This window comes from Mandrillus leucophaeus, unplaced genomic scaffold (assembly GCF_000951045.1).
Source record: "Mandrillus leucophaeus isolate KB7577 unplaced genomic scaffold, Mleu.le_1.0 Scaffold1065, whole genome shotgun sequence".
NCBI lineage: Eukaryota > Metazoa > Chordata > Mammalia > Primates > Cercopithecidae > Mandrillus > Mandrillus leucophaeus.
This window is the reverse complement of record NW_012098821.1, coordinates 499,760-524,417: the sequence shown is the minus strand read 5'-3', so window position 1 is coordinate 524,417 and position 24,658 is coordinate 499,760. Positions and strand designations below refer to the sequence as shown.

Here is a 24,658-nt window from a genome sequence, read left to right as displayed (position 1 = left end):
AGAGGAAGAAGAAGAAGAAGAAAGAAGAAGAAGAAGAAAGAAGAAGAAAAAGAAGAAGAAGAGGAAGAAGAAGGAGGAGGAGGAGGAGGAAGAGGAGGAGGAGGAGGAAGAGGAGGAGGAGGAGAGGGAAAGGGAGAGGGGGGGAGTCAGAGGAAGAAGAAGAAGGAAAAGAATAATAATTTGACAATGGCAGGAGAGTGGTATTTTGGCCTGAAGTTGTAAAGGCTTTCAAGAATGAATGTTTCTCAACATGTTGCCTGTTTTAGTTAGTTTTCATAGAGTCAATTTTTTTAAAGTTTTTTTTTGGTTCATATATTCCCCCTTTTTGAGCAAAGAGGTTTCATTAGTTCTACTTCAGCGGAAATTTCCCTTCCTAATAATTATTTTTCATGCTTTAGAGTGTTTTGCATTAAAATTAAGCAAAGAAATTAGACAAATACTGGCTAATTTCTTTTTCCTAATGAAAAAGGAAACCAGATCTCTGATGCTAGTAGAGATAATCAAGCAGAGGAAAAAATAAAGTGTCATAATTTGGAAGCAATGAAAGAATATGTGAGGCCTTTGGCAATTAATTTATAATTTTATTAATAAATAAATTTAAAATGATAATAGTCAATATGCTTATATGACTTCCATCAGGCCTATTTGGTTGTATAAATACTGACGGGAAGGAGGAGGAATAGCTGGACTTCACCAGTAGAACTCATTTAATAATAGCTAACAAGGAATGCTGAATGAATGAGTGGTTAAATAACTTTCCCTAAGTCCAACGAGCTGACAAAATTAAAACTGTAAATTAAAACACGGTATATAAGACTCATGAACTCTGTTCTTTTTATTATATTTAACCATTTTAGATATGGACAGGAAGACCTTTCATGGATTAAGCTCCCGATAATAGGAAATTACTGGGATAATATAGGAGTCTTTCTGAAGTTGATTCTAGCAGTGGCATTAGTTTCTGTGACATGGAGGAGTCAAGGCCTGATACCTTCAGGGAAGTTCAAGCCACCAGTTTAACACTCAGGGGGAGTTGCATCAAGCATTTTGTGTGTTTTTAGTTCTATCCCCAACAGTATTTCAGACAGAAATATTCACAATTTTTTATTAAAAATGTATTGACACACATTATAAAGCCCTAGCTCTTAATGTTTATAGCATGCATTGTCTCTTTTCGGTTGTAGTACACAGTGGGGAAGAAATGGGTTTAGAAATTAAAAATAAATGAATAGCCTTCAGTCATATAATCTCAATCATGCCTAAACTAAAGCATCACCACAAGAACTGTTTATATGGGACTTTTGTTTTCTGCTGTGATTATGTGAATATGCCTGTGATGGAAAATAAATGAGATCAAAAGGGCATAAAGATGTGATAGAAAGGATCTGTGAACAATTTAAGGCCTGACCACACAAAGGCACAGATTAGAGAAACCAGCTGTTCTTGTATTTTTAAGAATTACCTCATTAATGCAAAACATCCTTACAGAGAAATACATTAAATTAAATGCAAGAAATTATACATGAGGTATTGGAATAACAATTCAGAAAACCAAAGAAGTTCAGCAAATTCAAAGAACATTTTTTTAGATGCTCCTGATAGGCAGAGTCCAGACAATCATTCTATCCATTCCAAACAACAGTAAACTCCAGCTCTGTTTCATGGCAAATTGCAACACTATGTCATCATTGAGACTGAGACTGGCTTTGGAGTGAGAAGACCTCCACTGAAATTGGGCTGGAACTGTAAATCTTACTTAGTGATTAAATATGATTCAAATCAGTGTGTGTTTGCGCATGCATACACATGCAATTGTGTGCATGTACGTGAGTTCACACCTGGCTAAGACTATGCAAATAAAATTAAAATGAAGAAAAATTTTGCATAAATGTTGACTGAATAGAGGACAGTTTGACAGATAAAGGAAGGGTTTAGAATCCTTAGGGAAATTAGGAAGGTATAGCTCAAGTGGCACTACAAAACACCCTTCATGGGAGTTCTTTCAGAGAAGTTGTGAAATTCTTGGAGAATCTTGATGACTCTAGACATCAACAGAGGTTTGAGCAGTCTTATAAGGGCCTCTACATGCTAGTCTCAGGAAAGGAAAGAAACCAAATTAATTCTGAACCATAGCACCAGGTTGATAAAGGTAATAAATTAATCTTAAAAGATTTTTTCCATGTCCTCTACATAGCAAGCTCTGTGTAAGATTATTTAGGACATTTTTAAATTAAATCCTCACAAAGATTCTAGAGAGGAATGTGATAAGGACAGATGAGAATAGTGTATAGAGTGTCATGTGGTGGTAGAAAGCAAAGATGGAAAGAAAAGGTAAAATGCAGGTGTTGTTATTAGGAGTAAAAGAAGAAGACATACACTATGGGGAGGATGTAGTGCAAGGCTAGGCATAAAATAAAGATGGAATGGAAGAATGTATAAGAATTTCATTGCGAGATGGAGAAAGGAGGTGTCTGGAAATTAAAGAAGATTAAAAGAAAGAATATGAAGAATAGAGATAAGAATGAAAAAAAGAAGATGAGGGTGAAACACTGATTCAGGTAAGGAAAATCAGAGTCAAAAACAGTAAAACATCAGGGATAAACAAGAATCAACTATTTGCATGGAAGAACAGGGTTTCAGCAGGTCCTCAGGACTTCAGGAATGTTAAAGATTTTTCAAGTAGGTCCCAAGAAAAACCACTAGTAGGGATGAACCAGCTGGTCGTTCCCACCTGAAAACCACAAGAATGGCTGTGGATACAGAACAGCAGGCCCAAACAAGTGAAGGCTCTCATTTAACATTTAAAGTAAAACAAAACCCCTCCTCAGAGTGCAGGCAGAAGGTTAGGCAGGCATCACAAAGTGCTTTGTTTAGATCTCACCATTGTGATTTCTGGGAGCGAGGGGCCCAAATTTTGTTAGAAAGACACAACACAACAAGTATGAGTGGACTACACTACCTTTCAAAAATTCTTCTGTGTCTAAGATACCCAAATCTGTAAAATAACTTATTAGCAGTCACGTTTTTCTAACAGAAAATCCTCATCCTAGAGCAAAGAAACGAGGCAGAAAAGGTAGGGAAACTACTTGTTCTTACATGCCTGATCTCATTCCTACTTCAGAGCTCCCAGACGAGATTTTGAAATGTTTTTCGCTCTTCCCGCAAGTACCTAGGCGAGAACAAAGACACCATAGTACCTCTCACAGACTCCCAATTTTAAGTTTTTGTCTGTGGTCTCTTAGAAAAATAGATTTTTCTCTTTGTTGAAGATTTTTAATTCATCTGCAGGAGATCAGAACAGAGTTTGAGGGATTATAAGACTTCTCTTCTGAAAGAAGATTGACGTTCAGTCATCCATATTCACCCATTCATTGTTTTATGTCTTAATTGCACTAATATGGAAAAAATTAACAATGCCTTGCATATGCTCAATGAGGTGATGAACCATAAAACAGTCCTTTACTTCAGGAAATTTTAACTTCTAGTAGGAGAGATGGACATTAAACAAATACATACACAATGTTTAACTATACTCACTGATAAGAAGGAAGAGCCCCAAAATATGAAAACAACATATGAGGAAACCTTAAGCTACTGTGGGTATTTGGAATCGGCATAATTGGGAAGGATAGCTAGGCTTTGCTTAGGCAAAGAAGAGCTTCACGAGGGGTGAAGAAAAACATAAAAACCTGGAAAGAATTCATGGAGAAACGCTATATCAGGAAGTATCTCACTGGGACCCAGGAACTTAAAGACTGCAAATTTGGCTGGATTAAAGAGACTGAAGGGGAGAGTAAATGGTGTGAATCGGTGCTAGAGAGGTAGGTAGGGGTTGAATCTCGCTTTACATTGAGGGCTAAGATAAAGATTTAGAGCTTTGTTCTAAGTACATTGGGAACCCTTAAAGGAGTTTTATTTGAAATAAATAAATGAGATTTATATTTGTTCTAAAAAAGTCTAGTCTAACTGCCGAATGAAGAATGTATTAGAAAGGGGCACTCATGGATACAGAAAGATCAGTTAGGGAGCCTGAAAGAACTGGGCTAAGTATTACCTTATACCTTATATGTGGTTGTTTATGAGCCAATAAGCTTTATTTTCTTCTAGCTATCTTAAAATGAGACTATGGAAAATTATAAATTGTTTAAATTTCTAAAGATTAAATGTTAAATAGAATAATTTCATCCAATAATGTGTCTATTTGCATATGTAATTCATTACAATTATCCTTACAATAGATATCCAGGATACATACTCTCTCTCTCTCTCTCTCTCTATATATATATATACACACACACGAACATATTAGATTTAAAAAAGGCAAAAACTGCAATTACTTTTGCACCAACCTAGTATATTTACGTGTATGTGTATATAGAAGTATGTATGTGTATACTTGGAAGCTGTATGTATCTATATGTATATGTATCTATATACATATAGATTCATATATATACATATATACATATATGTATATACATATATATACATATATATAAAATATTCTCATACATCCTCATACACATGGATTTATGTGGATGTAAGTTGTGATGACAGTGGGATTGTATATAGTCGTGGGTGTGTTGTGATGGTATTGTGCGGTTTTTTAGTGGGGTTTTTAAAAATCATTTAGCAATATGCTCTATGTTATTAAGACCTTGGTTATGTCTACTTCTTTTCTGCTAAACCTTGAAAACTATATGAGGAGGATATATCAAAGGAGACAGCAAAATTCTTTACGGTCTAAACACTGGATGTTTACTCTTGTTTCCATTTTTCAAATGAAGAAATTTATTCCAAGAGAAGGGAAGTAATCACATGTGACTGTGTAGGAAGGAAAAAGACAAAGTGTTACAAGTATCATCTAAAAGTTGTTTTTTAACTTTATTCTTTCCTCTGCTATTCTACCTATGTATTCATAAAGCCATTGTTCTGTGCATATGAGAATATATATTCTATTTAGGAGCCGCGAACCAAGTGGAAGAGTCTAGCCCCACTGATGGTGAGAACAACATGATGAACTTGAATGCATCATATGCCAACTGCCATAGTTTCATCTTGACAGGTATCCCAGGAATCCCAGACAAGAACTCATGATTGGCCTTTCCCCTGGGATTTCTCTACACACTCACACTCCTGGGAAATGGTACCATCCTAGCTATCATCAAGGTGGAGCCGAGTCTCCATGAGCCCATGTACTACTTCCTCTCTATCTTGGCTCTCACTGACGTTAGTCTCTCCATGTCCACCTTGTCCTCCACGCTCAGCATATTCTGGTTTAATGCCCCTGAGATTGTTTTTGATGCATGCATCATGCAGATGTTCTTCATCCATGTATTTGGAATAGCAGAATCAGGAGTCCCAGTGTCCACGGCCTTTGACAGATTTGTGGCCATCTGAAACCCATTACACTATGCTTCCATCCTCACTCACAGTGTTATTGGAAAGATTGGAATAGCTGTCCTCATCCGGGCAATCTGTGTGGTCTTCCCTGTGCCCTTCCTTATAAAGCATCTACCCTTCTGCCATTCCAATGTCTTGTCTCATTCATATCATCTTCACCAAGATATGATGTGGCTAGCTTGTGCCAGCACCCATGTCAACAGCCTCTATGGCTTCATGTCGTCATCTTCACACTGGGGCTCGATGCCCTCCTCATTCTAATGTCTTATGTACTCATCCTGAAGACTGTGCTGGGCATTGCCTCCAGAGGTGAAAGGCTCACAACCCTCAGCACCTGCCTCTCTCACATGTCTGCCATGTTCCTCTTCTATGTTCCTTTCATTGGTGCCTCCATGATTCACAGATATGGGGAACATTTATCACCAGTAGTGCACATGCTCATGGCCAATATATACCTACTGCTCCCCGCTGTGCTAAACCCCATTGCCTACAGTGTGAAGACCAAGCAGATTCGAAGAAGGATCATTCAAGTGCTCCAGAGGAGAAAAAATAGGGTCTAGTAGAATAGAATCATGTGTAAGAAGTAGAGTAAGTATCCACTGGAAGAATTAATTATTTAATTTTCCACAGTTACGGTGCATCAAATTTTGTACATCTGGGGAAATGCAGGAATGGGTAAGGCTTGTGGGTGAAGATACATAACAGATCATTTTTGTTCTGTATATACCGTATTTTGGAATGTGTGCATTTTAACATATAGTATCACAAAATCTAAATCTAATTCATTAAGTAGCTTCACACCTTTCTTTGACACTGGAGATGAGCATCAGTGAGAACAAATTATCACATTCATCCAGATAACACTTATGTATGCTTATTCATAAAATATTAAGTTATATTTTACCCTTGGTTATCAATTTAACAATAATTACAGTGAGAAAGATTCAAGAAGTCCTATAGCAAGACCAAAGGTCTTGGTATCTGATATATATATTTTTCTTTGAGTAAGGAAAAGTGTTATAGGATCAAAAATTTATCTTTATGTTTAGGCAGTTATTGGTAATGGATATCTGTGATGAAATAAAAGTGGGCATATCTGTGGTTCCTTGATGCATACTTTTTTCCCTTTCTATGGCATCACTTTTTTACATATTTATCGTAGTTCTAGTTTCTTGCCACATACTTAGTAGACTAATAGGTGTTCTGCCTTTACTCTTTTGACTCAGCATAAGTGACATTAATTTTGCTGTGTACTAGAGGATGCAGTAAAATTTTACTGAGTAAAGTTATTCCTGGGTTTTGTGTAAGGCAAGTGAAGATTCTCAGCATAGAGAAATTTAAAAATTGAAGGTACACAAATGTGGGTATATGTGCAATATGTCTGTGCAGTGAGTCTAGTACATGCTTTAGGAATTGTGTTAATCATTATACAACAAAGTTGCTAGAGTGATTACTTATTCATTCAATAGATATTCATTGAACACTGATGAAATGCCAGTCATGATGCTAGACCATGGAGATACAGGGGAAAATACAGCAATTTTCTGCTCAAACTTTGGATGATTTTTCTGTAGAAAAAGATGCATACAGGCAATTACAAGGCAATTACCTATTACACTGTAATATCACATTTAATTTGTTAATATGAAAATACGCTAGCAGATTTTATAGAGCATATCAGTAAATTTCCCCAACAACTTTGGGAAAAAGCATTAATCAACATTAACATGTGAGGGAAATGGGACTTAGAGTCATTGAGTAACTATTCAAGGTCATACAGTTTCCAAGTGACAGAGCTAGATTCAAAATATGTGATTGTATTGTTTGGCCCAAATGAATTGCATTTCTAATTTTTTACAAGTCTATCTCTCCGTACAAAATCGTAAGGACCGAGTTCAGTGTTAGGCTTTGTGTCTTCTCCATGCCCTGCGTGGGTGCTCAATATGTTCTTCCTGCTCAAAAAAAAAAAAAAAAATCCTACTTTTGAGAAAAATCCTACTTTTGAATAGAACGTTTTCTGTGTTTCAGACCCCTTTTCAATAGATCTGTGCACTCAAGTACCCCTGCCAAGGAGGAATTTATAAATATACAGGCTTCCTTGTGTACACATAAATGCTTTCTCTGTATTGGGATGTAGGCACGCCTGATCATTGATTGCTGCCTTATTCTGAGAAGAGAGGAAATGGAGACAAACTTGATGGAGTAAGGAACGGCAGAAACTTCTCTAGTCACACACTGTGGAAAGGCCTGAGCTGGGACTCCTGGGAGATGCCAGGTCTCCTGCTTCTGCAGTGCTTCTCCTCCTTTGCTACACCTAAGGCAATCTCAGCCCTATTGTCCAGGAACCTTGGGAAAAGGATAATACCTCAGGGCTAATTTCTTCTGTAGCTGCTACTAGACGAGTTGCCATTGTCGATGAGCCAACTGCTCAGTGAGAGCGAGAGCTCCCAGAGAAGCAATACTGGGGCTTACTCACTTTTAAAAATGCTATGTGAGACCTCTTTAGAACACAATATTCATCATTCACGTATTTCTTCATGTAACAAATGAACTTGTCCTATTAATACTTATGCCATTACAGGCCACTAAGTGCTGGGCATGCAGTAGTAAGAGTGATTTAGTGGACACATTTAAAACAACTTCAATTAATTATGAAATTTTTTTTTAAATATGGCTGTTGAGGGCTAGTAAAACAGAAGACACATTAAAGAGTTCCTTGAAGTTCCTGAAGAAATGAATGAATGGATGAATTTTCCCCACGCCTTGTGCTATTCAATAAAACTATCTTCATAAAGTTGATAACTCAAACCACCATCCCAGTTGGTCCACAGCCTATGTGACCACATGTTAGGCTTCTCTATTCCTTTCCCAGAGCAACATTTACCCCTCCTGGAACAGACTTTCCCTTCCTAATGTCTTGTCCATACCTTCCTGCTGCAGAGACCGTGCGCTATGATTGCCCTGTTTCTGGTGCCAAGAGAACTCCTGCTGCAAATCTGGCTTAAACATCCACTGAGCCCTTTCTACTCAGTCAGGAAACCAATTAACATGGGGAGATAGAGTGAGAAGGCATCCTGCTTCTCTTTCTTCCCTGTAGGCCTTGGTCCTTTTTTCAAAGCATGAGATTTCAAATGGAGCTGGCACATTCAAGAAGCAGAAATTGGCACAAGTAAAATTTATCTTTTATTCTCTCCCTACGGAACAGTTTTCTACAACTTCAGGGGCATCATTAAATTGAATGACAATGTGAATTCCTCCTCAGAGTTATGTAGTCCACAACCTTTTGCTTACACATTTCTTTAAGACTTTTACCTGATTTCTTAGAGAGACTCAATTCCCACCTAGTGGCTCTGTTTATTTACTTATGTGTTTACTGTTTTCCCACCTTTTGAGTTTTTCTATTTTCTGGCTCAGAAAGAAACCCAAAGTTGCTACTTGGATTCCTTGGTTTCTGTTTCCTCATCTACAAGGTATATTTGGATGAGCTCATTTACATATTATACATGTTTTCCATGATGGCCACACTTAGGATAGACACGTGGAGAACTGAAAACCACAAACTGAGAGCCCAGCCTCATCTGGGGTAGAGACGAAGTAAAGGGAAGGGCCATGCTCTGCAAAATCAGGCAGCACATTGCCTGGGCCTTTCTTTCCTTCCCTCTCTGGCTTTCAAACCTCTGACCTCAGTAGACAGAGTAGGAAGAGCCAGTGACTTCAGGATTTGTAGGCCAAAATTAAACATTAAAATTTTTAATGTCAAGGTGGGATAACAGGACCTCACACTCCTGCTGCCTTCAGCCTAGTCATTTTCTTGGGGAGATTTGGGCCATAGGCCTACCCACACAGCATAAACGCCAACAATAATATAAAGCAAACATTATCTGAGACAAGTCTTAATTAATTTAGAAGTTTATTTTGCCAAGGTTAAGGACATGTCAATGACACAGCCTCAGGAGGCCTTATTGACCTGTCCCAAGGTGATCAGGCTACAACTTGGTGTTATACATTTTGGGGAGACATAAGACATCAATCAATACATGTAAGGTGTACGTTGGTTCAGTCTGGAAAGGCAGGGCAACTGAAAGTGGGGGCTTCCAGGTCACAGGCAGATTCATAGATTTTCTGATTGGCAATTGATTATTATCTAATGACCTGGAATCAGTAGAATATATTGTCTGGGTTAATATAAGGAGTTGTAGAGACCAAGGTTTTATCACACAGATGAAACCTCCAGGTAGCTGGTTTCAGAGAGGACAAATTGGAAATGTTTCATATCAGACTTCAAGAGTCTGTTCTACCAGTCTTAAAGAGTCTGTTCTACCAGTCTTAAGGTCTGTGTTGATGTTAATGGTAATGAGGCATGCCTGACTTCACCTTCTCATCATGGCTTGAACTAGATTGACAGGTTAACTTTAGAATGCCCTTAGTTGAGAGGAGGGATCCATTCAGATGGTTTGGGGGCCTAGGATTTTATTTTTGTCTTAAAATACTTAACATGCAGAGTATTGAAAGTATGTGTTTTAGGTCTTTACTGGCATGTGCCTATCACCTCCCTTGAATAGAAAGATATTGCTTCCCACATACTTATTGATGCCTCCTCTGTGTTAGGATTTGCCAACATCTGAGGTAAATAAAGCAACATTTTTCTTCATGGTGGATAAGACACAGAGGCACACACAGAGCCAGATCATTAGGATATAAAGAAGTCAGTAAGTATGATGACAGTAGAATGGAACAGGCACTGTAGCAGGGCAGAGGTAGGGTTCTAAGGAAGACCTGTAAACTTTATCTCTACATCCCAGGCACCACGCATTGCACTGGGTACACAGCCACTGGTCAAAAAATGCTTGTTGATTTGAGTATGAAATGTCAGCATCCTAATAGCACTGTGCTTGGTTCTGTGCAGAGTAGACATCACTGAGGAGGCATTGCCCTTTGGAAAATACTCTAGAACTGAACCCTGACATCACAGTATGATTCTGAGTAATGTTTGAAAACCACAGTAAGCTGACTTACTGGGGTCCACCTTTGAGATGTTCTATCTGGCCTCTCTTAGTCACTATGATCATAGATTTGTGTTATTTGAGGGAAGAGAGGCACTGTGGTGACTCTGCCCATTAACACATGGAAAATGGAGTCCCTCACTCAATTACTCACTTGAGAGCTTTTGTGAATGAGTATAGACACACTCTAGGTTAGTTACGTATTTCATGTCATGGACACTGGGAATCTTCAAGTTGTAAGGAAGCTACCTAAGGTAGCTTACAATCATGATAGTACAACACATCTTAAATAATAGTTTCAATATTGGAGCTAAAACTATAGAAATTCAGTATTTTGATTTTGGGTAGAAATCACACAAACTAGATGCTCTGTTTGTCAGTTTCTTTCATTCCTGATTCTATCCCCATTCTCCAGCAAAATGCTGGGTGCAGAGTAATTGCTTAATATATTGCTTGAATAGGAATTTAAAATGTTACAAACATTTTAATTTTTATAAAAAGAGGTGAGTCAGAGACAATTTGCTATTTTATAACAAATCTATCTTATTTGACAATGTGTTAGTCCATTCTCGTAATGCTATGAAGAAATACCTGAGATTGGATAATTCATTTTGAAAAAGAGAGATTTAATTGGCTCACAGTTCTGCAGGCTGTGGAAGCATAACAGTTTCTGCTTCTGGGGAGGCCTTAGGAAACTTACAATCATGACGGAAGGCAAAGAGAAAGCAGGTACGTCTTACATGGCCAGAGAGGAAGAAGAAAGAGTAAGAGGGGAGGTGCTACACAGTGTTAAATGACCAGATCTCATGAAAACTCACTCACTATTGCAACCAAAGGGGATGGTTCTATATCATTCATGAGAAACAGCCCCCGTGATCCAATCATTTCCCAGCTGGCTCCACCTCCAACGTTGGGGATTACAATTTGACATGAGATTTGGGTGGGGGCAAAGATTCAAACCAAATCACACAGCCTCCTTCAAAATGTTACTTCAGTGCAGACAATGAAAGGAGTCCTTAAGACTGAAAGTTCTGGCACTATAGTCAGTTTTGGGGGAGTGAGGCATGAGTATATTTGCAAATGCCAACTTTTGGACAGTACTGGAATTGTTGAGGCAATGTATCAAATCAGAAACATTCAAATTCGTTCATTCACGTGCCTTTCTTTTTTTTTCTTTTTCTTTTTTTTTGTGTGTGCTAGGTTTTAGAATAAATGAGTGAGAAACAGCACTACTCTCTTATGAAAATTATATTCAAGTCATAGGGACAGATGATAGATAAATAATAAAAATTTGAGATTGTGGTAAGTGATAAGTTGGAAACAGGATACGTGAATTGATAGAAAAGTTGCATGGCTCAGGAGCTGGTGAAGACAAGTGGGTGAGGAAACCTCTAGGAGAAGGTGGCATTAGTTGAGATCTGAAGGATAATAATGGGAGCCAGAATGCCCTCTAGAAGAACAACTGGGGCCACTGGAGAAATAAGAGCAAAGACTTAAGACAGACGAGCCATTGATGTGTTTGGAAGTATAAAAATAGTAGAAGGGCTAGAGCAAAGAAGAGAAGCATCACTATATTAGTAAAGGCATGTTGAAAATATGGAATATACTGCTCAACAAAATCAGGAAATGTACTAATATGCACAACAGCTTGAGTGAAACTTTATACACATGAAAGATGGCAGACTCAAAATAATAAATCATCTATTCTTCTATTGATGTACAGTCCTAGGACCATAAGAATTAATCTATAGTGAAAAAATCATATGAAAGTTTCCCTGGTTGAGGTGGAAGGGGGCTGACTAACTACAGTGGGGCAGGAGAAATCTTTATTAAATGATTGCAATGTTCTTCATCTTGATTGAGGAACTGGTGGCTGCACAGGTGTTAGAACTCATCAAAATGTGTATAGAAACATTAAAATGTTATCATTGCAAGTTATACAGTAAGAAAGCTAATTTTAAAAAGAGAAAGACAAAGAGAAATTTTCTCATTCACTAATTTACAGATAGAGAGAAATTGTCCTTTTAACTCTGAAATTTGGGAAGGATGAAAATGCTCCTCAGAACATCCATTCTTTTGGGGGAATATCTTCAGACTTCAACATAATCTGTTTTTTTCTGGAAGAGGCAAACCTGCTCCTGAATCCACTCAAAGCACCTTAATCTAATTTTGGCTTTAGAAACATAAGACCTTGAATTCTAGAACCTTCTTCATTGGCTTTCTCAGAAAGTGCTGTGAAAGGTTGACAGTTCAAGTCCAATGAATTGAAAGCATGCATGCTTTTAAAAATGGTTTAAAATGTTAATTAAAAAGAAATTACCATGAAAATATGTTATTAAAATTTCTAATAGCTTTCCTATCACCTTAAACCATACAATATATTCCATTCAGAAGAGAAGATCTTCCTCATTCTTTCCAAAAACTTCTGCTTCATTCTGAAATCCATTGTCCTAGGGGAGTAAGAAAATGTTGGAAAAGAGAGACCAGCACTTCAGCTCACCTGATCCCCATTGTTAGTTAGCAGCCTGAAGAAGCTGGATCCAGCAGCAATTTTACATCTGGATCCCTGAGCTTCGATGGATCTCATCTATGCCACTGTCTGTCATCCTCTCAGATTGTCCATCTTATCTCACTAAACTTTGGCACTGAATTAATCCCTTACCTGTGTTTCTGTTGTTATTTTCATGACTTTTTCCCATACTAAAATTAAACATTCTCAATTGAGGATATTTTTTAAAAATACACTAAGGCCCAAAAAGAAAATGAAAATATTACAAGCCTCACTACTCAGAATAGTTTTTACTTTGATTTGGATGTATTTCTTGAATCTCTTTTTGTGTATATGCATTCCATTTTAGAATTGGCATCAAGTCTTAAAGACAATTCTTTATCTTTTTTCTAAACATAACATATCTTCATCACTTACTACATCTTTAGATACTTGTTGCAAATGTCAGATATTAAAAGGCATCTAATATTCAATTGCACATTGATTCTTCTGGTTTCTTACAGGACAATATATATATGTTTTAATTATACTTTAAGTTCTAGGGTACATGTGCACAACATGCAGGTTTGTTACATATGTATACATGTGCCATGTTGGTGTGCTGAACCCATTAACTCATCATTTGCATTAGGTATATCTTCTAATGCTATCCCTCACCCCTCACCCCTCTCCCCTCCCCCCACAATAGGACCTGGTGTGTGATGTTCCCTTTCCTGTGTCCAAGTGATCTCATTGTTCAATTCCCACCTATGAGTGAGAATATGCGGCATTTGGTTTTCTGTTCTTGGGATAGTTTGCTGAGAATTATGGTTTCCAGCTGCATCCATGTCCCTACAAAGGACACGAACTCATTCCTTTTTTATGGCTGCATAGTATTCCATGGTGTGTATGTGCCACATTTTCTTAATCCAGTCTGTCACTGATGGACATTTGGGTTGATTCCAAGTCTTTGCTATTGTGAATATTGCTGCAATAAACATACGTGTGCATGTGTCTTTATAGCAGCATGACTTATATTCCTTTGGGTATATACCCAGTAATGGAATGTGTAGGAAGAATCAATACTGTGAAAATGGCCATACTGCCCAAGGCAATTTAGAGATTCAGTGCCATCCCCATTAAGCTACCAATGACTTTCTTCACAGAATTGGAAAAAACAGGACAATATTTGACTGGTTTTCTGTTGGGTTTTTATGCATAATGATTTTATGCATTACTTTGTACAGGTTTTTGCTTCCAAAATTTTGATTCTTAGAGGGGAAATTGCATATATAGATATAGATATATAGATACATATAGAGAGAATACTTTTTAACTATTTTATTTACATTTCTAAATTTCTTTTAAATGAAGTGTACTAAGTTGTACTCCTACTAGTAGTGTAAATAATGTTTTTACCTTAATTATCTGTGAAAGCTGACATTTTTTAAAAAAACATTCACTGATTTAATAGGTGAAAATATTCTTATTATTTTCTTGTGATGATGAACTGAGGCCAACAAAGTTTTTATGGCATGTCTCAGAAATCTCTTGCCCTGGGCATCCTGAAATTGTTGCTTTTGTTTCTGGAGGGTTATCTACCTCCGGATCAACTGTTTACAGAGCTGACTCACTTATGGTAAGTAGTAGTCTGAAAAATATTCGTTTATGTCCCTAGATCAGTGGTGCAATTTAAGTGGTGATCATTTTGTGACCCTTGACTCAAGGGACGTTTTCACAACATCCTTGGGTAACTCTGTCCCTGATCTGTTTGGTTCTAACTCTGTAAATGATGGGGTTGAGCATGGGAGGTACCAGTAGATAGAGATTAGCAAACAGGATATGTACCACTCAGGGCACATGATGACCAAAGCGGTGGGTGAGGAAAGAAAAAAGGGCTGGGATATAAAAAGCCAAGATGACACAGATATGGGAGGCACATGTGCTAAAAGCTTTGAGGCGGGATTCACCTGAAGGCAACTGAAGCACAGCTCTCAAAATCATCATGTATGACATACCTATGACAGTCATATCAAAGCCAGCCACAGAGAAGGCCACAAAGAGTCTATACCCACAATTTATGCTCGTATCAGCACACACCAACTTCAGCACAGCCATGTGCTCACAGTATGACTGGGGAATGGCTTGGTGTTGGCAGAAGGGCATCCTAGACACCATGAAGCAGAAGAGGCTCACCCACAGCAGCCCTCTCAGCATCACAACAGTCCCCAGTTCAATCACGACCGATGGCGTCATGAGGCTAGAGTGTCGGAGTGGGAAGCCAATGGCCACATGGCGATCCAGGGCCATAGCCATGAGCACCCCAGACTCCATAAAAGAAAAGGCATGGATGAAGAACACCTGGATGAGGCAGGCATGGTACTCAATCTCATGAGCATGAAACCAGAATATGACCAACATCTTAGGTTGGGTGGAGGAGGAGAGGACCAGGTCAGTGATAGCCAGCATGGCCAGAAAGAGGTACATGGGCTTATGCAGGGTGTGGTCAATTCTGATTATGTGGAGGAGAGTGATATTTCCAACAACAGCCACAGCATGCATGGCAGAGAACGGAAAGGCAATCCAAAACTGGAAACTCTCCAGGCCTGGGATTCCAAGCAGGGTGAAGGACGCAGGATGAGAAGAGCTGTTCCCTGAAGCCAGCACCATGGGCTGGTTAATATGTTCTCCATTGGGAAAGTGATCTACTCTCTGCAAATAGGAATCAAAACAAGTGTTATTATTGATATGCCTTTGGATGGGACAATTGGGTAATAGGGCAATTGAGTTTAAAGATAAGGTGGGATAATTTCAACCTTTTTTTTAATAAATAAAATCTTGCAACATAAAATGATACTATTCTTTATTTTATATATATATGTATCTCATTCAAAATAGGGTAGAACAAAATGTGATCGCTGCAAGTACAGTTGTTTTTCAAGCATCAATGTTTTCTTGAAAGCAGAATCTATTAAGGAAAAAAATCATGACAAATAACGTCATAGTAATTCTTTTCCTTCTATTCTTTAAAACTGACAGCTGATAATATCAACTTTTCGCACAGGTCTTATTTATCCCTCTGTTAAGCTGCTCGGACAACTTGTCAGGCTAGGAAGCCAGTGTGGCTTCAATGCTTATAGAAATTTATGTATTGATGTTGAGTTAGCTTAAGGGCAGTTACCATAAGGGCTTGGGCTGAAGGATAAATTACTGATCAATTACGTACCTGTAATTCAATATTTTATCCTTAGTGTAGCCCCCCCCCCAAATTAGTGGTTAGCAAAGTTTTTCTGTAAAAAGTCAGATCATAAAAGTTTGAGGAATTTTGAGCTACACAGTCTTAGTTACAACATATCAATTTAGTTACGGTGGTGTAAAACCATCCATAGTCAATATATAAATGAGTGAGTATGGTTGAATTCCAATAAAAGTTTACTTACAAAAATAAACTCCAAAGAGGATTTAGTTTGCCAGCTTCCATCCTAGATAGTAAATTTTTCATGAACTCTGCCCTGAACCCTACACTACACATAGTATCTTTGTGCTTGGTACAGGGCAGGAGTTTAATTTTTAAAATCCTTAGAGAAAATAACAAATAAATATCATTATTCAATAGACTCATGATTGGATTAACAATATCCTAAATGTTCTGATAAAATCCAATTGACCTTACCTTAATGCTGTGTCCAAAAGAAAGTAATGTTCATTTCTCCTTCTAAATGTTGCACTGCTGTGTGAATGCCACCCTCTGGTGTGCACTTGCTTTACCTGGGTTACTTCTACCCACTGATTCCTGTGGTGACTACTTTCTACCTCAGAATTGATGGCACAAAGCTCACTTGGTTCTTACCCAGTACCTTTTCACTATTTAAGCTCAGTTGTTCTGTGTTTTGATTGAAATCCTTAGTTCTTACCTCCTTCAAAGGAAGAGGCAAGAAGAGTATCCCTTCCAATGCTCCTTAACAAATTGCCTTTGGGAACTTACAGATGTTTCATTCCCTAGACCAAATGGTTCCTTAAAAGGGCCTCATAATGCCAAAGAGGGCTTGCTTCTTTCTAATTTTCCCAAGATTTATAACAGCATGAGATAAATGGGACTCTGACTTCCTAAGTTTTGCTCTAAACCTGAAGCTTGACCATCCTATTAAGATAATAGCTGTAGGTTTGCTCAAGGCAAATACTTCTATGTAAGCTATGGTGAAAATTGAAAGCCACATATTATATAGGGTCCAGGCACTCTGTTCTATCCCTTCCGTCTGGTCTGGTCTTCCCAAACTTCTTTATATATTCTGTTTGAGCCAGGGAATTTCCTTCCACCTGCCCTTTTCCTCTTGTGTGTCACCGTCTACTTGTGAGAACACACTTCCGCAGGCTCAGGGCACTTGGAGAAACACACTCAGACCATTCTCATTGTTACACCAGGCAATGTAAGAGGTGCTGGTTAAAGGTGCAATTTATCAAAGTGTACAATTATCTCTGAGTCATTGTACAAGGAATGACTATGTTTCAAGATACAGCACTGCAGGCTTTTAAGTTTTATTGTATCTAACATACACAAAACCTCTGTATCTTCACTTTACAATGAGAAAAATAGGCTTCAGTGACATAATTTGCCCAAGGCCACACAATGAGTTAGTGTCTGGATGCACAACTGCACAGCCAGTGCTCTTAGTGGTACTCATGCCACCTGTGCTAGAAAACGATTAATTGGGGCACACACTCGAGTTGGGGAAAGCAGAGATTGCTGCCCTATCATGACAAAGAGACATGAAGAGGGCATTCCCAATTGCATGCTGAATTAGAGGCAGATCTGAATTTGCACCCAGGACCCCTGCTACTTCACTGGACTGGAACCTCTAGCACAGTCTCCAGTTTGGCCTCCTGGCATCTCTGGGTGTGTGCTGCTTTCTCTGGGATGATGTCTTTATTAGCTTCTGCTCATGAGACTAAATGGAGAATTCTCCTGTTCTATGCCCGCTTTAGAGGCTGGTGAGTCTTCCAACTACTTGCAAACTACAGCCCTTGCAAAAACCAGTTACTGTCTTCTGCTTTACTCCTTCCCCAGTCTCCTTAATGGCCTTTTCATAGAGCCCCATGAAGTGATGCCTCTCAGCCTTCCTCATTTCATTCTGCTGACTCTGAATTTCTGCTCTCCAATTTTCTTTTCTTGGTGGACAATGGACGAGCAGAAGTGCCCTGTGACTCAAGACCAAATTGGGAGATGGGGACCCTTGCCAAGCACCTCCCTTTTCTTTCTCCACTTTTCTCTGCTGACCCATGGAATCTAATGCCTTCACTGTTAAAAGTTCCCTTGTCTTTCTTTTCTCATAGACTTGCAGACTTAATAGAGTTAATGCTACAAGTCATGTGGAGTGGACAGAGAGCTAACCAATCCTTGGCCATTTTTGTCTAGTGTGTGGGGTTTTTAAATATGGGAAGCACAGGTAATGAGCCTACTGCTGCTTTGAGAAATTGAAATGCACATTCTCTAAAAGGTAGGAAAAGATGAACAATATAATTTCCCTTCTTGCCCAACTCTCCTTCCTCCCCTACAGTGCTATTTTTTTTTTTTTTTATTTTTGACAGGCTAGAAATCTTATGAGCCTAATGCATACTGAGAGCTGAAATGCCTTGTCCTTTTCAAATATTGTAGCCCCACTGATCACACTTTGGACTTCAGATTCAAGCTTGCTGTTTTCTAAAATAAAATCAACTTGTAAATCTTTGTGTACCTTTTGTTTAAGAAATTGGTTCTAAGAACCATCTTCTCTCACAGAGTAGAGTTCAACTTTTACCTGTGATAATGAGTTCGAGTCCCAAGAAAGAACTCACAGTCTCTGTTGGACTTCAATTACTGCACCCATTATGTGGAACTAAATACAGGCATCTGTCAGGGTGTTGCTCAAGTCAGAGAAGGGATAAAGGATAAAATAAATTGAGATCTGCTTAGAAATAGCTTCAGGGAAATTCAAACTCTATTTTCTCACTGAGGTATCTGAAACTAAAACCAATAATACTGGATCAGGGTAACGCTCAAAACCAACCTCCTTCTTGGAGTATTTTTGTGTGGAGGCAGTATTCCTACCTTTCTAGGCTTACCCTGGAGGACACAGTGGGAGTACTGAGTCTTCTCCCATTCTCAGAATGAAGCTCAATGGCCATTGATCTCTAGACCTGAAGCTCCCAGTGAGTCAGGCCATTCTGCACAGTTTCTCGCTTTCCTGCTTCTTAGTGTTCCATAAGTCATACTGCTTTCTGGGAAGTGAAGAGGTGGCTAAGGCACAGGGATCCACTTGCCCTGAGTTCTACTGTATCTTTGACCAAGTACAGCATGCTCATAAGCAGTTCTAAAAAGTTTCTTGGATTCAGCCTATGTCAGAGACCCCAGATCAGGACCTATTCAAAGAACTAGGTCTGTCCTTTCACTTCCCCCAAGCATCAGATCTACCACTCCCCCTGAGCCTGCTGCCTCATATTTACACCAGCCTCCTCTGAGAATGAAGACTAAAGCTAGAAGTGTTAACCCTTACATTTCCTCTCTCCTCTGCATGCACAAATGAAAAGGCAGGATATTTGAATGCTCAGAAATGTGCAAGAAATTTTAATACTACATGAGTGTGAGTTTGTCTATATATGCATGTATTTTTAGTGCAAGTATGTATATTTACAATTGAAGGGATATTTTGTGCAATATGAAAGTGTGCTGATATATCATGTAAATTGTGTATATCTGACAGGTATGTGCATCAGGGACTGGATTTGCATGTGAGTGTGAGCATGTGTATGAATAAGCATGTCTGTGTACAAAAGTATGAATAGTCATTTGCTATCAATATGCATAATTAGTGTGCTACCATCATACTGTGCATTCAAGGTCACTAAGTGTGCAGGTTTTGTGAAGGCACATGCCCAGCTACATACCTGATGTGTGAGGTTGAGCATCATGTGTATACATATTAGTATGCCTATTTAATGAATGTGGGGTTCATAAGGATGTGCAGCATTTCTTGGTGCATCAGGGTTTACTGAGGTAGCAATTGTTCCAAGGCCCCTCAAATCTGAGTGGGTCATTATACAAACAGGCAACGGCAATTCCAATGGAGATCATGCCACAGTCAGTTCTGAAAATTTGTGAGGCTGGAAGGCTCTCTTTGCTCAGTCTGAACAGTTGAAGCTTATATAGAGCTTTCTCTGTCTCAATCACCAAATAGGGTCCTGTTGGTATTAAAATATTTAATTTTTGTCAACACTTTCTGATTTCATTTAAATCTCATGATTGATTAGATGTCTAAAAATTTGATAAAGGAGTATTTAAAACCCTTATTTGAAAAAGGGGCAAAGCAGTCAGACTTCAGAATATGCAGCTCACAAAATACAAAACCGAACATACATCTAAAGAGAGAAAAATATACAAAAACTACCAAGGTTATCAGCTTTACATTAATGTTTTTGTGGTAGGATTGTGATCATCATAGTCACAAAGTTAATGATACATTTTCATATATCAGCCTACAAAATCTGGAATACAATTGTTCTTGCTAGAGAGTCCAGGTTACAGGGAATAGTCAAGATTTTATTATTTTAGAGATCTGGATGGCATTGGTCATAGGAATTTTTGGTTTATCTCTGGTTGCAAATTATTTTTCTGTAGTTGTTGTTTTAGACTTCTATTTATGAAATCCTCAGTATAATGAAAGCAGAACCAAGTTCAGGTCCTTTTACTTTCTTTCTTTCTTCTTCATTTCTTTTAGAGTGACTTTTCCCCCAAAACAGAATGTGACCTCTTGAGTAAGACCTGCATTTCCTCATCTGACCCTTCCCCTCTTTCAAATGGAACAGTGACTCCAAGCAGACATGACATTCAGGCTCTTTGGAAAGTACTTCTCAGTTCAAGCACACTGCTTTTCAAGTTCAGTAGGTAAAGGCAGGCTAAAAAAGAGTGTGTAGTAGAAAGGTCAATCTTCCTGATTGGCCCTTCTAGAAGCCCCTCATCATTTGAGTCTTTGCAAAGCTGGTACCTCTGCAAGATGCTTTGGGGACTAGGAATCTGACTCACAGCCCTGTGCTGAAGCCCAGTCTCCATTGGGATGTACAAGGAATTCTGAGAAGTATTGAGAGTCCCAGTAAAGGTTGGTTACAAAAAACTTAAAGTCTCTTCAGTCTGTAATTGTAGGGTTACAAGAGCAGGACAAGAAGGATATTTAGAAAAGACGTTTCAATGAAAGAATAGGTTGTTGAGGATGTTAACATGAGAATTCTGGAACACTTCAATAAATATATGTAGAAACCTGGGCCGCAGCCTCAGAGTTCTTATATCCTCACTTTTTTTGACCTCCATCTGCAAAATACATTAGTCAATCATGTATGGACATGGCATGGAACTTGCCAAAGCTTAGAGATACTTTTTGAGCATCTTTTCATTTAACAACAGTATCCATTTTTCTAGTTCTTTTATTCATCCCATGTTATTCCACATAATCCATTACTTACATATGTATATCAATTTACATATGATATGCAACATTAAGTTTATTATATTACATAGACTTATATAATATAGGTATTATGTACAAAGAATTAAATATAACATGTATGTATGTGTGTGTATATATAGATATATATCCTTCAATCTTCTTTTCTCTTAAAATCCTTCATATAAAATTAGTACTTATAGTCCATCATTCCAGTCATACTAATATAAATAACCTTGATATCTATTTTTCTATCACAACTACCATACAAAATGTTATACTTTGGTATCCCTGTACCACTGAGCAACTGCTAGAAATAATAACACAAAATATCAGGTTGTTACTGCTGCAAGTTCATGGTAACCAACCTCATGTGGGTTTTCAAAATACCTCACAATATGTTTGCATTTATCTTTCTTTATTGAGGAGGGACACAATAATATACTGACCTCCCTGGATGAGTGTACTTGTCCCCTAAGTTAAAGGAAGGATATTTTGTTGCTTCTGTGTCTCATCAGGAAGCAATTCCCAGGTCTGATCTAGAAGATTAAGCCTCCTCAGTTTTGATCTGTGCATGTGTAAAATGAGATGACTTTTGCTTGCCTCATTTCTTCTTACTTGCCTAAGTATGGTGCCCTCATCATCATTTTCTCCACCATCTAGGCTGAGTTACCACATTTATGTAGGGAAACCAAATCTGGTTAGAGGGGAAATATCTAGGTCTATGCTCTGCCTTTCACTAATTTCAAAGAGAATCTTGTTGATGTCAACATTGTAGTGAAGGTCTTAGTCATTTTTGTTTGTAAAAGTCATACTTTTACAAACAAAAGTAAAATTTACATTTCCTGATTAGACAGTTATCCTCTTCCCCAACCCCTCCAAATTTATATGTTGATGCCCTAAGCCTCAGTTCCTCAGAGTATGACCTTACTTAGGGTCATTGCAGATATAATTAGTTAAATTAAAAAGAGGTCATACTGGAGTATAGTGAGATCCTAATCCAACATTCTTTATACAAGAATCCAAGTTCTTGTATAAAGGGGAAATTTGATCACAGATATACACACCCATGTGGATGTCATGTGGACAAGGCAGAGATCAAGATGATGCATCTATAAGCCAAGGTTTCCAGCAAACCACCAGAAGGTAAGTGAGAGGTGTAAAACAGATACTCTATCACAGCTGACAATAGGAGCCAAATGTGCAGATACCTTGACAGTGGGCTTCTAGCCTCTAGAACTGTGACACAATAAATTCTGGTTGTTAAATATACTGCTTCTAATACTCTATTATGGTAGTCCTAACAAACTAATTCCATTTTGTCATGTAACATAACATATTCACAGTTTCCAAATTAAGTCATGAATCTCTGAAAGGCTGTTATTCTATCTACCACAGGCCTTGATTTTTAAAGTGAAAAGTGAGCATCAGGGAGCTAAGGTAGAAGCCAGTCTGAAAGACTTCAGTTAATGTGGAAGCTACTTCTTGATGTTTTTCACCACTGCAAGGACCAAAACTCTGGTTATGGAATATTGTATAAAAGAGTCACAGTCTATGCCAGATGTGGTGGCTCATGCCTGTAATCCCAACACTTTGGAAGGCCAAGGCATTGGAGCCCAGGAGACCATCCTGGGCAATATAGTAAGACACTTGATCTGTGCCAAGATGACTGAATAGGAACAGCTCCAGCCTCTAGCTCCCAGTGTGAGTGACACAGCAGATGGGTGATTTCTGCATTTCCAACTGAAGTATCGGGTTCATCTCACTGGGGTGTGTTGGACAGTGGGGGCAGGACAGTGGGTGAAGCCCATTGAGAGCCAAAGCAGGGCAAGGCATCCCCTCACCCGGGAAGTGCAAGGGGGAAGGGAATTCCCTTTCCTAGCCAAGGGAAACTGTGACACACAACACCTGGAAAATCGGATCACTCCCACTCTAATACTGCACTTTACCAAGGGTCTTAGCAAATGGCACAGCAGGAGATTATATCCCGCGCGTGGCTCAGAGGGTCCCATGCCCACAAAGCCTCCCTCATTGCTAGCACAGCAGTCTGAGATCTAACAGCAGGGCAGCAGCAAGGCTGGGGGAGGGGTCCCTGCCATTGCTGAGGCTTAAGTAGGTAAACAAAGTGGCTGGGAAGCTCCAACTAGGTGGAGCCCACCGAAGCTCAAGGAGGCCTGCCTGCCTCTGTAGACTCCACCTCTGGGGACAGGGCATAGCCAAACAAAAGACAGCAGAAACCTCTGCAGATGTAAATGTCCATGTCTGACAGCTTTGAAGAGAATAGTGGTTTTCCCAGCATGGAGTTTGAGATCTGAGACCGGACAAATTGTCTGCTCAAGTGGGTCCCTGACCCCCAAGTAGCCTAACTGGGAGACATCCCCTACTAGGGGCACACTGATATGTCACATTTCACACGGCTGGGCACACCTCTAAGAGGAAGCTTCAAGAGGAACAATCAGAGAGCAACATTTGCTGTTCAGCAATGTTCACTCTTCTGCAGCTTCTGCTGCTGATACTCAGGCAAACAGGGTCTGCAGTGGATCTCAAGCAAACTCCAACAGAGCTGCAGCTAGGGGTCCTGACTGTTAGAAGGAAAACTAACAAACATAAAGGACATCCACACCAAAACCCCATCTGTATGTCACTAACATCAAAGACCGAAGGTAGATAAAACCACAAAGAGGGGAAAAAGCAGTACAGAAAAGCTGGAAATTCTAAAAATCAGAGTACCTCTCTCCCTCCAAAGGAGTGCAGCTCCTTGCCAGCAATGGAACAAAGCTGGACAGAGAATGACTTTGACGAGTTGAGAGAAGAAGACTTCAGACAATCAAACTTCTCCAAGCTAAGGGAGGAACTACAAACCCAGTGCAAAGAAACTAAAAACCTTGAAAAAAGATTTGACGAATGGCTAACTAGAATAACCAATGTAGAGAAGTCCATAAACAAACTGATAGAGATGAAAACCATAACACGAGGTCTATGTGACAAATGCGCAAGCTTCAGTAACCAACTTGATCAACTGGAAGAAAGGGTATCAGTGATTGAAGATCAAATGAATGAAATGAAGCAAGAAGAGACGTTTAGAGAAAAGAGAGTAAAAAGAAATGAACAAAGCCTCCAAGAAATATAGAACTATGTGAAAAGACCAAATCTATGTCTGATTGGTGTACCTGAAAGTGACAGGGAGAATGGAACCAAGTTGGAAAACACTCTGCAGGATATTATCCAGGAGAACTTCCCCAACCTAGCAAGGCAGGCCAACATTCAAATTCAGGAAGAACAGAGAACGCCAC

At 38.9% G+C, this 24,658-nt stretch overlaps 3 protein-coding genes across 3 annotated transcripts in view; 1 reads left to right on the top strand and 2 right to left on the bottom strand.

Annotated features, from left to right (window-relative positions):
• MMP26 (matrix metallopeptidase 26) overlaps positions 1-24,658 on the bottom strand; it is a 323,658-nt gene that overhangs the window by 181,899 nt on the left and 117,101 nt on the right. The window lies entirely within an intron of this gene.
• On the top strand, positions 5,014-5,963 carry LOC105543121 (putative olfactory receptor 51H1). Its single transcript, XM_011984893.1, is given in 2 exon segments — positions 5,014-5,617; positions 5,620-5,963. Coding segments are annotated over 2 exon segments (948 nt in total).
• LOC105542999 (olfactory receptor 52R1-like) lies at positions 14,617-15,564 on the bottom strand. The gene is given in 1 exon segment (XM_011984736.1): positions 14,617-15,564. A coding segment is annotated over 1 exon segment (948 nt).